General features: G+C 45.8%; 1 protein-coding gene across 2 annotated transcripts in view; it reads right to left on the reverse strand.

The window, feature by feature from the left end:
• LOC141139105 (zinc finger protein 324B-like) overlaps positions 1 to 14,080 on the reverse strand; it is a 43,737-nt gene extending 29,657 nt beyond the window's left edge. The window contains exons 1-4 of one of the 2 annotated variants that reach the window (XM_073624923.1): positions 13,896 to 14,077; positions 8,226 to 8,352; positions 5,696 to 5,794; positions 1,739 to 1,918 (exon numbers count right to left, since the gene is read on the reverse strand). In XM_073624923.1, the coding sequence (XP_073481024.1) occupies positions 1,739 to 1,918; positions 5,696 to 5,794; positions 8,226 to 8,352; positions 13,896 to 13,916 (427 nt within the window). In that variant the 5' untranslated portion in view covers positions 13,917 to 14,077. Of the gene's footprint in view, positions 1 to 1,738; positions 1,919 to 5,695; positions 5,795 to 8,225; positions 8,353 to 13,895 lie in introns of both variants that reach the window. The other variant, XM_073624924.1, reaches the window with a different exon arrangement.
• Positions 14,081 to 14,282: the final 202 nt, after the last annotated feature.

Raw genomic sequence — 14,282 nt, forward strand, 5'->3', positions numbered from 1 at the left:
ATTAACCACTTACGGACCGGTAGAGGCGGAGATGATCGGGTCCTCTTCCCAGACAGACATGGAGCCGAGTGATGGAAAGATGGCCCCCACTTGGCTCCACACCATTGGATGGCGGAAGCGACGTCAAACCTAACTTCCGCAGAATAGTCTTAAAGCGGAAAAAAAAAATTTAGCAAAAAAAAAAAAAATTTTTATTTCTTTTAATTGTATTATTATATAAGTGTAAATATGAGATCTGAGGTCTAATTGACCCCAGAACTCATATTTAAGAGCTCCTGTCATGCTTTTTTTCTATTACAAGGGATGTTTACATTCCTTATTATAGGAATAAAAGTGACCCAATTTTTTTTTTTTAAAGGACAGTGTCAAAATAAAAAGTAAAATAAATAAGAAAAAAAAAATATTAAAGCGCCCTGTCCCGCCGTGCTCGCACGCAGAAGCGAACACAAACGCAAGTCGTGCCCGCATATGAAATCCATGTTCAAACCACACATGTGAGGTATCGCCACGATCGTTAGAGTGAGAGCAATAATTCTAGCACAAGACCTCCTCTGTAGCTCAAAACTGATAACCTGTAGACATTTTTAAACATCACCTATGAAGATTTTTAAGGGTAAAAGTTTTTCGCCATTCCACGAGCGGGCGCAATTTTGAGTATCAATTTACTCGGCGTAACATTATCTTTCACAATGTAAAAAAAAAAAAAAAAAAAAAAAAAAAAATGGCCTAACTTTTCTGTTGTCTTATTTTTTAATTAAAAAAAAATGTATTTTTTCCCAAAAAATTGTGCTTGTAAGACCGCTACGCAAATACGGTGTGACAGAAAGTATTGCAACGACCGCTGCGACCGTGTTGACTACAAGGGACTGGTTCCAATAAGCCGCCCCTCATGTCCAGGTTACCCTTCCTTCAGCTGCCCAGGCCCCCCTGTGTGCTCCCCTGGTCCCCCCCTCCTCCATCCTCGCACTGCTGCCTTCTCTCCCTCTTGCAGGATGCTGCGGGGATCATTTCAGGATAAAGAGTGGGGGGAAGAGGCTGGTAAATATGTAATTTACTGGCCCCTTCCTTTTCTGAATAATCACTGAGTGATTGGTACCGGTCACTCACTGTGTACATTCAAAACTGAAGCATTGTAAACTGAGCTGTAATTTTTTAATAAAACCTTCCCGTTTGCATTACATACCTTATTTTAGACCCCATCACTGGGTCTCTGTTCTATTATGCAATGAAGGCATTTGACGGCTGGTGGGAGGGGCCTGCAGGGTGCTGTACATAGCTTTCTGAAAACAACACAGCATCCTGCCTCAGTAATCCGCTCAAGAGCCCTCAGCTCCCTGATGTAAGCAGTGGGAGGAGTTATGCAAATATCAAGATGCCTTGATGGGTGGGTGTCAGTCTAGAACAGAGGGCGTCCTAAATAGGCCTTATTTCATGAAGACCACCCTAGGTAAAAAACCTCACATGTGAAGCTGAGCCTCTATGATTTTAAGCACTGGATCCAATCAATGAAAGGGGCAGGCTAGGGACAGTTGGGCTGGGGAGGGCTAGATGATGCTGGATGATCTCCAGCGAGGGAAGGAAACTACAAGTCCAGGTCTTACAACTGTTTAGAGCTTGACTTTTACTTAAATTAAATCAAATTAAAAAATGTTCCCATTTGGTTGGCCCCTGTAATCTGAAACCTGATTGGTTATGAAGACTCACCGCACTTTATGTGACCTGACAGCTGCTTACGTACCAGAGTCTTTGTTCTCCTCCTCCATTTTTGGCGCGGGGGTATGGCTACTGCTCCGTTCGCTGGTCACGCCCTCCATTTTCACCCGCAGTAAGATGTCAGGTTTGATGGACGGCAGTTCCGGCACGCTGTCTGAGACGCCAGCCATGCTTTCTTCCAGATCGTCGCCGTGTGAAACCCAGGCTGGAGGGGGAACAACAGAGGAGGAAAATTACTACAGGGCCTCTTTATAAAAGGGAACGTAAGCAATATGCCTCATCAGAGGTGTAACTAGAACCTTCAGGGCACCGATGCAAGAAACCATAAAGGGCTCCCCCTCGGTTGCGGAATGCCAGGGGCCCTGTAGTTCCACAACTGGTGTCAGCAGTTTATAATTTTGTTATATTATTTTTAACAATTTTAATTAATTTTTACAATTGTTTTTTTTTTGTACCTTACCTGTTGGGGGGGCTTTGGTGAGATATCAGGGGTCTAAACAGATCTCTGATGTTCTTTGAGACAGAGAAAGGAGAGACAGGAGGACACAGCCCTCAATCTCCATCTCTACAGCCTCAGCTGCACAGAATGAATGGACAGGAATACCTCTGTTCATTCATAAACCAAAGCATAGTAAGTAAACACAGTTTACTAAAATGATAGAGCAGATCCTTATTTTTATTTTTAATAAATTTGCAAAGATTTCAAACAAACTTCTTTCACGTTGTCATTATGGGGTATTGTTTGTAGAATTTTGAGGAAAATAATGAATTTAATCCATTTTGGAATAGGGCTGTAACATAACAAAATGTGGAAAAAAGTGAAGCGCTGTATCTACTCCCCAAAGCCTTGCCAGGATGCACAGTATAGCAGTTTTTTTTTTCTTTTGGGGTAAAGGTTTTATACAAAATAAAAGCTGATCGTTTTAGGCACCCTGTCAGTGTTAAATGGTTTGTCTCATCCCTGTAAACTTGTTCTTCTTGTGACAAACAGACTTGGTGGCTGGTTTAGCAAATGAAAACAGAAGAAAGAAGCTTACATAAAAGAAAAATAATAATTATATAATATATATATATATATATATATATATATATATATATATACACACACACACACACACACACACACACACAGTGGGGACAGAAAGTATTTGGACCCCCTTACATTTTTCACTCTTTGATATATTGCAACCATTTGCTAAAATCATCTAAGTTCATTTATTTTTCCTCATTAATGTACACACAGCACCCCAATTTTGCAGATTTATTAAAAAAGAAAAACTGAAATATCACATGGTCCTAAGTATTCAGAGCCTTTGCTGTGGCACTCATATATTTAACTCAGGTGCTGTCCATTTCTTCTCATCATCCTTGAGATGGTTCTACACCTTCATTTGAGTCCAGCTGTGTTTGATTATACTGATTTGACTTGTTTAGGAAAGCCACACACCTGTCTATATAAGACCTTACAGCTCACAGTGCATGTCAGAGCAAATGAGAATCATGAGGTCAAAGGAACTGCCTGAAGAGCTCAGAGACAGAATTGTGGCAAGGCACAGATCTGGCCAAGATTACAAAAAAAATGTCTGCTGCACTTAAGGTTCCTAAGAGCACAGTGGCCTCCATAATCCTTAAATGGAAGACGTTTGGGATGACCAGAACCCTTCCTAGAGCTGGCCGTCCGGCCAAACTGAGCTATCGGGGGTGAAGAGCCTTGATGAGAGAGGTAAAGAAGAACCCAAAGATCACTGTGGCTGAGTTCCAGAGATGCAGTCGGGAGATGGGAGAAAGTTGTAGAAAGTCAACCATCACTGCAGCCCTTCACCAGTCAGGGCTTTGTGGCAGAGTGGCCCGACGGAAGCCTCTCCTCAGTGCAAGACACATGAAAGCCCACATGGAGTTTGCTAAAAACACACCTGAAGGACTCCAAGATGGTAAGAAATAAGATTCTCTGGTCTGATGAAACCAAGATAGAACTTTTTGGCCTTAATTCTAAGTGGTATGTGTGGAGAAAACCAGGCACTGCTCATCACCTGTCCAATACAGTCCCAACAGTGAAGCATGGTGGTGGCAGCATCATGCTGTGGGGGTGTTTTTCAGCTGCAGGGACAGGACGACTGGTTGCAATCGAGGGAAAGATGAATGCGGCCAAGTACAGGGATATCCTGGATGAAAACCTTCTCCAGAGTGCTCAGGACCTCAGACTGGGCCGAAGGTTTACCTTCCAACAAGACAATGACCCTAAGCACACAGCTAAAATAATGAAGGAGTGGCTTCACAACAACTCCGTGACTGTTCTTGAATGGCCCAGCCAGAGCCCTAACTTAAACCCAATTGAGCATCTCTGGAGAGACCTAAAAATGGCTGTCCACCAACGTTTACCATCCAACCTGACAGAACTGGAGAGGATCTGCAAGGAGGATTGGCAGAGGATCCCCAAATCCAGGTCTGATATTTGTACACTCTCTCTTTTTTGCAGGCAAATGGCGCCTAATTTTTGGACAATAGTCTGTGGTCTTTGTGTAGCAAGAACGGCTGACAGAGAGTGCATATTGGGGCTCTTCTTGAAGCTATAAAAGCATTCAAGTTAGATATAGATTGTATGGCAAGTATGTTTTTGAGTCCGGATATATTTTGGAATCATTATACATGTATATCAAATGTACCAATGCTGTAAGCACTATTATTTTTCATTGCAGATGTGGTAATATCCCTGAGGAAGAAGTTAATTGTACCTATACTTTGAAACGCGTTGGATACTCCCACCTTACAGGACCCATCCATCCATGGACCAACAGGGTGGGATGTTATCCTCTAGATGGGGCATACCACTTTGCACAATATCCTTGAAGTATTTGATATATGATATGTTGACTCAAGTTCATGTTATGATTGTATAATTTCCTTTTACAATTTTATAACATTTTTTAATGACAAATTTTTTTTTTCAATAAACAGATTTTTATAAAAAGTAATATGTTTATTGCCTTAAAAATCCCATTAAATGAGGACATGCTTTAAAAAATTACATATTGGGATGATGGCAATTACACCCACAATCATTTATGAGTTTATCCATTTAGCCTGCTTTAACCCTGCACTAGCATGCCGCAACCGTCTCAAGACCTCCTCCTCTCATGCTCTCTCATCTCCTCCTCCCATGCTCGCCTCCAGGATTTCTCCAGAGCCTCTTCCATCCTCTGGAACTCGCTACCTCAACCTGTCCGGCTAGCCCCTATTTTTGCTACCTTCAGGCGATCCCTGAAAACTCACCTCTTCAGGAAAGCCTATCACGTCTCCAACTAATCTTCTACCACTTCCATCAGTTAATTCCCCACAGTTACAACCTTTTGTACCACCTGCCCCACCCTATTAGATTGTAAGCTCTTCTGAGCAGGGCCCTCTTAATCCTCTTGTATGTTATTGTATTATAACTGTATTGTTTCCTTTTTATATTGTTAAGCCCTGCGTAAACTGTTGGCGCTATATAAATCCTGTATAATAATAATAGCACGTGACTGCAGGGTTTTTGCAGAGCAGCCCCATTCACTTGAATAGGTCACGTTCAAAGGGTTCTTCTCCCTTTGGGTTCTGCATGGCTCTGTAGACCACCACCACAACCTTGTCATTCATCCACAGAGATCTGTGAAAGAATAAACTAGAAACCCCAACTGCAACTATGGCACTCAACATTACTACGATTGTAGTTCACTGTCTTTTCCTTGAGCTCTGTAACTGAAAGTCTGTACAGTATGGAGCTGGAGGAAGAGTCTGCAGGAGCCTGTGCGTTACACCTTTGACCCACTGAGCATATGCACTGCTTTACAGGCTCATTTGCAAAAAAAATAAAAAATTCAAATTTGGCAAACATGGGTGAATGTATTTATTTTGCAAAAGGTGGACACAGCCTGTAGGTGGGTGGGATAAGGTTAGGGTAGCGATGGGTTGCCTGGTCTCATGTGTGTACAGTGCTATAGATCCTTACCACTGGCTGCCATTTCTTCCTTACTGAGTTCATCCTTGAAATACGGCTCCTCATGCTGCTGAATCTTCACCAGGGTCCCGGGGTTGGCGATCTCGTACCCTGAGGAGGGGAAGGAAGACAGCCTGGGGTTATCATAAACAGACACACTTATGGTTTATTTGGAAGAATTGATGGTGTTAAAGAAATGTGCTTTTTTTTTCCCTGTTAAAGGGGAGAAGAACCTCATCATCATTATTGAAAAAATACCAAAGGAAGCCATCCCACATTAGCCTGAAATACACCCATCTCTGCCACTACAGGTGGCTGCTGATCAGTACATCCAATGTAGAACAAATAAGGGAACATCAACTTTCACCAAACATTATTGTTCCAGATAAGATCACGGGAAGTCCTCACCAACCATGCCTCCTTGAAGGCAGACTTCCTGAGATCTTGTCCTAGAACAATAAAGTTTTGTAAAGGCTACAACTAATTCTGCAGGAGAATGCTTAGGGCTATGAAACAGGTCCTCTTTAATGCTCACTTCCTCAGTCACCTTTGTTTTGTACCCTTCATTGCTCCATTCAGCCATCAGGAGCAAAGAGAAATGCCCGATACCCCATGGGGTACCAACCAAAGGAAGCCTTTTAGTGGCCATTAAGGACATTTTTATTGGACAGGCTGAAGGCAAGTAGGCGGTGCTTAGCCCAGAGGCTAAGGATATAAAGTCACTAGAAACTGGACTGATTCAAGGAGGCAAACAGAAAAGGGCCTTAGGACTAACAAAAGGTAACAGACACTTCAAGTAGCCTATTTATAGACAGGACTTTTTTCAAGCTGAAAATGGCAAACTGTGAGTGTCTAATTATTGCTGGCCCAGCTCCTCCACCACTCCCCTCTTTACATAATCTTTTATGTAGAGTGAGTGACAGCTCTGAGGTAGCTGACATCACATACAAGATGGCAGTGCCCAGCAAAAGTCTCAGGGCCTTTGGAGGTCTACACAAGGGAGGCTTTTACAGGAATAGAACATGCATAAATGCACACATAATATTATAGGAAGGTTTTTTTGCCATTTTTAATGGTCTGGCAACAAGGTCTCTTAAAAGTGTCACATCACCTTGGCGACACAAAGTACCAGAGAGGCGATTTCTCGGCAGTAGTATGTAAAAGTAGAGAGACTACAAGCAATGGTCTCAAGACACACGTCAACTAACCTCTCTGGTATTATGGAGCAATATTACTCCAGTTGGGAAGGAAAGACTGGGACACATGGCACTGAGTGGAGAAGGGGTCACTGTGAACAGCAGTTGTTCAGGGGTAGAAAGCGAGTTGTCACAAGATTCTGTAAGATGGGAATGGAGGGGCGGGGGGCTATCATACTGGTGGGCGATAAACATATCAACTATAACAATGGGTGCAAAAAAAAATAAATGTTGAAATTACAATGGGGGAGGTGGGGGTGGGCCACGACAGGCAACCATAATTGTGGGGGCAGAATGCACCAATATTGATACCACAATGGGGGAGGTAGAGGGCAGCTAACCATATGATGGGGGCAGAATACACCAATATTGATACCACAATGGGGGAGGTAGAAGGCAGACAACCATATGATGGGGCAGAATGCACCAATATTGATATTACAATGGGGAGGTAGAAGGCAGGCAAACATAATCGTGGGGGCAGAATGTACCAATATTGATACCACAATGGGGGAGGTAGTGGGCAGGCAACCATACAATAGCGGGCAAAATGCACAAATATTGAAACCACAATTGGGGAGTTAAAGGACAGGCAATCATATGATGGGGCAGAATGCATCAATATTGATACTGCAATGGGGGGTGGGGGTTAGGGTTGGAGCAGAGGGCATGCACCAATATTGATACCACAATGGGGGAGGTAGAAGGCAGGCAACCATATGATGGGGGCAGAATGCAACAATATTGATACCACAATGGAGGAGGTAGGGGGCAGCCAACCATATGATGGGGGCATAATGCACCAATATTGATGTTATGAGGAGGTAGAAGGCAGGCAACCATATGATGGGGGGCAGAATGTACCAATATTGATACCACAATGGGGAGGGGAGGGGGGGGTAGAGGGCAGGCAACCACATGGTGGGGGCAGCATGCACCAATATTGATATCACAATGGGGGGAGGTAGAAGTCAGATAACTATATGGTGGGTCCAGAATGCACCAATAATGATATCACAATGGAAGGGAAGGATGCTATAAAGACTACCATACCAGTGGGGGCAGAATACACCAATATTGATATAACAATGGAGGAGGTAGAAGGCAAGTAACCATATGATGGGGGCATAATGCATCAATATTAATACCACATGGGAGGAGGGGGTGGTTGGTGGGTTTGGGTCAGAGACAGGTGACCATACTGGAATGCACTAATATTGACATCACAATAGAGAGTTCATACAGATTTTTTTTACCCAATCTAAGCCTGTGTGTCTCCTCTATAAATCCTACCCCCCCCCCCCCCCCCCACATTGGTTGTGTCATTTACAGTAGAGACAGCTTACCAAGTGCGGTGAGAGCTCCATGGATCTCCTTCATGATATTTCGGTACAGCTTCCTCTGCCAGTCTGCCAGCAGCTGCCAGTCCCGTTGAGAGAAGTAGATGGCCACATCATTAAATGTCACGGTGCCCTGAGATAGAAAGGGATGGGGGGGACCACGATGAGAGTCACACCAACACCACAGGAGAACACTGGGGACAGGGGAAGATCATGGGGTAGACAACCAGGCTCACCATCAACACTAAAACCAACTGGTGCTGAAAAGCCCTCTAAGGTGGAACTACAGACACACAAGGACTTTAGATGCTGACTGGCTTCTGTTCTGCAGATACTGGGGGGCCACTCCTGTGCACTTTCTGTGTGGGATGTTCTGCTTATTATAATCAGTGATGTTGAAACCACACTTTGCAACTTTCTAGATCAGCCCTTCGCAACTTTATTACCCCAGAGAAAACCCTAAAATAAAATTTCAGGTCTTGAAGAATCTCTGTCAAAACGAGGGGTCGGGGGTAAAATGCTCCTCACATTGCTGGCCAGTGGGAAGAATGACCCCTTTACTGACTGCTAAAAAAATCCCTGTTCTCTAATGCCGCTAAGTGGCATTGGTCCTGGAACTGTGGAGATTAGAGGTCAATCAGCCACAACTGAAGGAACCCCTAGCAACTCCTAAAGAGACCCCGATTGAGAATGGATGTTCTTAACCTGAAGCAGGTGCGGTAAACCTGAACACATTGGATGCCTGCTAAAAAGAGAAAGGATTTCTGGGTAATGCCATATTTTGAATTTGCTTGGGGGCCTATTTCAATGAGCTTCTGCTCACTTCAAATGGGTTTTGCATTCTCATACAAGTCAATGGAAATGCTAAAACCACTTGGAGAAGGCCAACTGCTGGTTCGAGAGGGGGCAAACTTCAGGTCAGAGGGGGGACAACTTCGGGCCAGAAGTCTATGGTAATGCTAAAAGCAACTTGAAGGAGGTTAAAATAAGAGTAGGAGAAGGTCAACTGCCAGTGAGGACGAGATCAACTTCGCGCCACAAGAAGGTCAACTGCGGGGCAGGAGGAGGTCAAGATGTGGTCAATTTTGAGTCAGAATGAGGTCAACCACAGGTCAAATTAATCTATCGAATTCTGATTGATATCAAAAGTGGCTTAAGCGGATGTCATCAACACAAGCCTAAAACTATCAATAAAGGCTTTTAGGGCCAATTCACACTGGCCCTCAGCCAAATCGAAGAGCAGCCGGAATGAATCAGCGATCTGCCTTGTCGGCTGGCTAGGGGGCCGTGTAGTGCACAATTCATCGCACCGTACTGTCCCTATTTTATTTTGTACGCTTCATTCACAGCAATGTAGGGGTGTGGCGCGATGCGCTGCTCAGCACTGCATAGTAATTCAGGCCGGTGCGCTGCAATAAAATGTAGAATGCCTGCATTTTAGCGCAGCGCTAAGCTGCGTTGCAGTGTTAACGGGACACATAGGAAACAACTTTTTCCTGTGTGTCCTTGCGATTACAAACATTTTACGACGCGGTAAAATGTCTGTCGCCGCATATAGTGTGACTTGGCCCTTAAAGGCCTGGTGTGCAAAACACCACATTACTAAGAAGTCCTTTCATCTTTCAGAGGGGGCTACATACATAGACAGAGGACTGCCTGAAAGCTTCCATATGGGTGCCATGTGTTCAGGGGATGCCTGTAATGTGACTTAGGGCTCTGTGCAGATTTATGGGCAGAAAAACAGTATGAGAGGTAATAAGACACTGGCAAACCATATCTACAGAGTAATGTTGTGTGAAGTGGCACCATTGCAGTAATGAAGGAGGTGTCTGAAGAGCAGAGCTGAAGAAAGGGTCTCGAGATTACAGAGGTGATATATGTATATGAAGCTTACCGATCTGGGCAATGTAGCAGCTCACTTACCGGCAATGGGTTCCGACTCACTCAAGTCCATCCCTCCATGACGTTCCAGTATCAAACAGGAGAACCCGCACTTACAATCGTCCTCATTTCTTTGTATTCAAAAAAATGTTATTGTAACTTATTACATTCATTAGAAGTTTGGATTTCACTAACTAAAAAGTTTGTAGCAGAAGCTTTTAAGGGTTGCTGGCCTCTTCCTCAGGAAAATAGGTTGTGCCTGAAGAAGAGGCCAGAGTGTCTTGAAAGCTTACACTACAATCTTTTTAGCTACCATTCACCCAAGTCGAAATTTCTAATGAAGAAGTTACAATCAAGTTTTTTTTTTTAATACAAAAGAAAGGAGGATGATAGTATGTGCAGGTTCTTCTGTTTGTGCTGGATTGTCATGAAGGGATGGATTTGAGTGAGTCGGCACCCATTGCCAGTAAGTGAGCCGCTACATTGCCCATAGCGGTAAGCTTCTTATACTTCAGTCTACGGAAAACACGATAGAAGATTCTGCTCTTTGAGCATACTCACAAATTCCAGTAACAGCACATTGCTCTCCACCAGACCCCCCCAACACGGTATCATTGAAAAGAAGCCCCTGTTGAGGTGAAGCATGCTGAGGGAGTGGGGACAGGGTCTGTGCTGTAACTGGGCTTTGTAAATGTGTTACAATAATTTTTGGGGGGAAAACGAGGGAAGGTGATGTTGAAACCAGTATGTAGGCCTTTTTACATCAGCTTTAATGGAATTGGAAGGTATTAGGGGAGCTTGTGGCGTGATCAGGAAGACACAATCAGGTAGAAATTACTGGCAGCCTGTTTCACCCTTACAGGTTTTCTTACATTAACTGCATTTATACAAAGTGAAAAAAAAAAATAGTAAAGTGGACCTTTCATCAAGAGGCTCTCCTGACAACCGGCCTTGGAAGCACCAACAGTCTACAAAGTGCCATGCTACCTCCATAGCATTGGTGTAATACAAAGGGGCTGGCAGCAAAAAAGTCTTCTCCAAGCATAGACCTATCCAGTTAACAGAGAAGGAACAGCCAGATACCACCAGCCATGTGTGTCTTGGTGGAAGGGGAAAGATTTAATCACAGGGGGCTTCATGTTCCCTATCCAAAAAAATCTTTAATCCAGATTCTATTACCAAACTATGTGACTTATTAATCATGGGCCCCCAGAGATGTGCATCTGAGAGTGTGTGACCTGTAAAGTGGTCAATAGATGTAGCTAGGAGGGACAGTGTAATATGGACTCGGTGGATTCACAAATTCTGCTTACTGAGTAAAAAAGCCCTGACCAATGTGCTGGACACACCAGGTAAAGAAAAGGGTACACTTTACACCGGTATGTCAAGACTCAAATGAAGCAGTGAGCTGAGCTAATTACAGCAAAAACAATGATAGAATTTTGGTAAGCGCTTGATTTTAGGAGGCCCCTGTCACTCAAGCTGAGACTTTTGAAGGCATCTGGCTTCTGATGTTCAAGCTGAGACTTTAGGAGACCTATTACCATCACACTGAGACTTTACAGAACCTTTGACCCTTAAACTAAGACTTTAGGAGACCTCTCACCCTGATGTTTAATCTGAGACTTTAGGCGACCCCTAACCCTCAAGCTTAGACCTTAGGAGTCCTCTATTCCCTAAGGCTGAGATCTTAAGGGAAATCTGACCCCTGACACTCAGAGAGAGAGACTTTAGGAGACCTCTGACCCTCAAGTTGAGACTTTATTCCCTGGGCATTCAGGCTGAGACTTTGGAAGGTTTCTGATCTCTGATGATCAAGCTGAGACTTTAGGAGACCTCCGAAACTCAGGCAAACTTTTGAGAGGACATCTGAAACATTAGAGGACCACAAATAAGAGTAGACTTTAGGTGGCCTCTGACACCTGATTAGCAGACTGAGACTTTAGGGGACCACTGATCCCCTAATGCTCAGTCTGATACTCTAGGAGACCTAAAACCCTCATGCAAAGTCTTTAGGGGGCGTTTGACCCCTGATACTCCAGCGAGACTTTTAAACCCTGATATTCAGGTGATGACTTTAGAGGACATCTGACCTTCAACAAGATGAGACTTTAGAGGATCTCTGACCAATAAGACAAGACATTAGGAGACCCTTGACCCCTGATGCTCAAGCAGACTTTATGGGACCCCTGACCCTAAAGCTGAAACTTCTCTGCCTCCCAACATATAGGCTGAGACTTTAGGAGGCCTCTGATCCACAGCACCAAGGCTGAAACTTTAGAGAACTTCTGACCTTCATGTTGAAACTTTAGATAACCTTTGACCCTTAAGCTAGGTCTGTAGGTGACCTTTGGCACTTCATGCTCAATCTGAGACTTTAGGATTTCTCTGACCACTGGCATTTAGGCTGAGATTTTTGGGGACCTCTGACCCTTGAAACACAAGCTGATACTTTAGAGAACCTCTGACCCTCAACCTGAGACTATAACTATAACCCTGGAATCTGAAGGCGATACTTCGAGGGAACGCCAACCCCTCAAGCTCAGACATTAGGGGGACCTCCGACCCCTCACGCTCAGACATTAGGGGGACCTCCGACCCCTCACGCTCAGACATCAGGGGGATCTCTGACACCTCAAGCTCAAACTTCAGGGGACCTCCGACCCCTCAAGCTCAGACTTTCGGGGGACCTCCGACCCCTCAAGCTCAGACTTTCGGGGGACCGCCGACCCCTCAAGCTCAGACTTTCGGGGGACCGCCGACCCCTCAAGCTCAGACTTTCGGGGGACCGCCGACCCCTCAAGATCAGACTTCCGAGGGACCTCCGACCCCTCAAGCTCAGACTTTCGGGGGGCCTCCGACCCCTCAAGCTCAGACTTTCGGGGGGCCTCCGACCCCTCAAGCTCAGACTTTCGGGGGGCCTCCGACCCCTCAAGCTCAGACTTTCGGGGGACCTCCGACCCCTCAAGCTCAGACTTTCGGGGGACCGCCGACCCCTCAAGCTCAGACTTTCGGGGGACCGCCGACCCCTCAAGCTCAGACGTCGGGGGACCGCGACCCCTCAAGCTCAGACGTCGGGGGACCGCGACCCCTCAAGATCAGACTTCCGAGGGACCTCCGACCCCTCAAGATCAGACTTCCGAGGGACCTCCGACCCCTCAAGATCAGACTTCCGAGGGACCTCCGACCCCTCAAGATCAGACTTCCGAGGGACCTCCGACCCCTCAAGATCAGACTTCCGAGGGACCTCCGACCCCTCAAGATCAGACTTCCGAGGGACCTCCGACCCCTCAAGATGAGACTTCCGAGGGACCTCCGACCCCTCAAGCTCAGACTTCCGAGGGACCTCCGACCCCTCAAGATCAGACATCGGGGGACCTCCGACCCCTCAAGCTCAGACAGGACTCTGACCCCTCAAGCTCAGACGTCGGGGGACCTCCAAACCGAGATGGTCCAGTTTTAGAGCCAATGGACAATGACCGTTCAGCCTGGCTAGGGGTATGTTAGCTCATGGTGGTGTAGCACCCCCTGCAGAGGACTACAACTCCCAGCATGCCCCTGCAGTGACAGACAACTGGCATGCTGGGACTCCTCCCACCCTGCCTTTGTGACCCTGCAGGTCTCAGGAAACCCCCATGCACGGTCCTGTAGGGCCTCTTCAGGGTAGAGAAGGGAGAAGCGAACCCATTGGTCCCCGCAGTGCTATGCTGAGCCTTGTGGCGCTACAATTGAGGAGGGCCGGGCCTCCCGTGCGCTCATTGGTTGCGGGAAAGGAGACTAGGTTGTTGCATTTACCGGGTCCCGGATCTCCTCCATCTTTCCCCCCGTTTCCTGTCCGCTCCTCTGCCCGGTCACCGCTTCCGGTCTCTGGCCACCGCCCACGACCAGACCTCGAGAGGGTGGCGTACTGCGCAGGCGCTAAGCGCCTCCATGCCGCCCACTGCGCCTGCGCTGGGGTACGGGTAGCTTGCTTTACTGCGCATGCGTGCGCGCGCCAGATGGCTCTGTGGTCATGTGGTGCGTTCATTGATGTCTGTTGTAGGAGAGGCAGAAGTAGTCTTCACATGAGAATAGAAATCACAGGTTACCTCTAGGGAAGCAAGGGATGAATATAAATCATTACAGATGGGCTCTAAAACAAGCAGAGAACTAGAAAAGAAAGGCTGGAGATAGGCCTAATAG

The sequence above is a fragment of the Aquarana catesbeiana genome, linkage group LG04 (assembly GCF_042186555.1).
Source record: "Aquarana catesbeiana isolate 2022-GZ linkage group LG04, ASM4218655v1, whole genome shotgun sequence".
NCBI classification, from domain to species: Eukaryota; Metazoa; Chordata; class Amphibia; order Anura; family Ranidae; genus Aquarana; species Aquarana catesbeiana.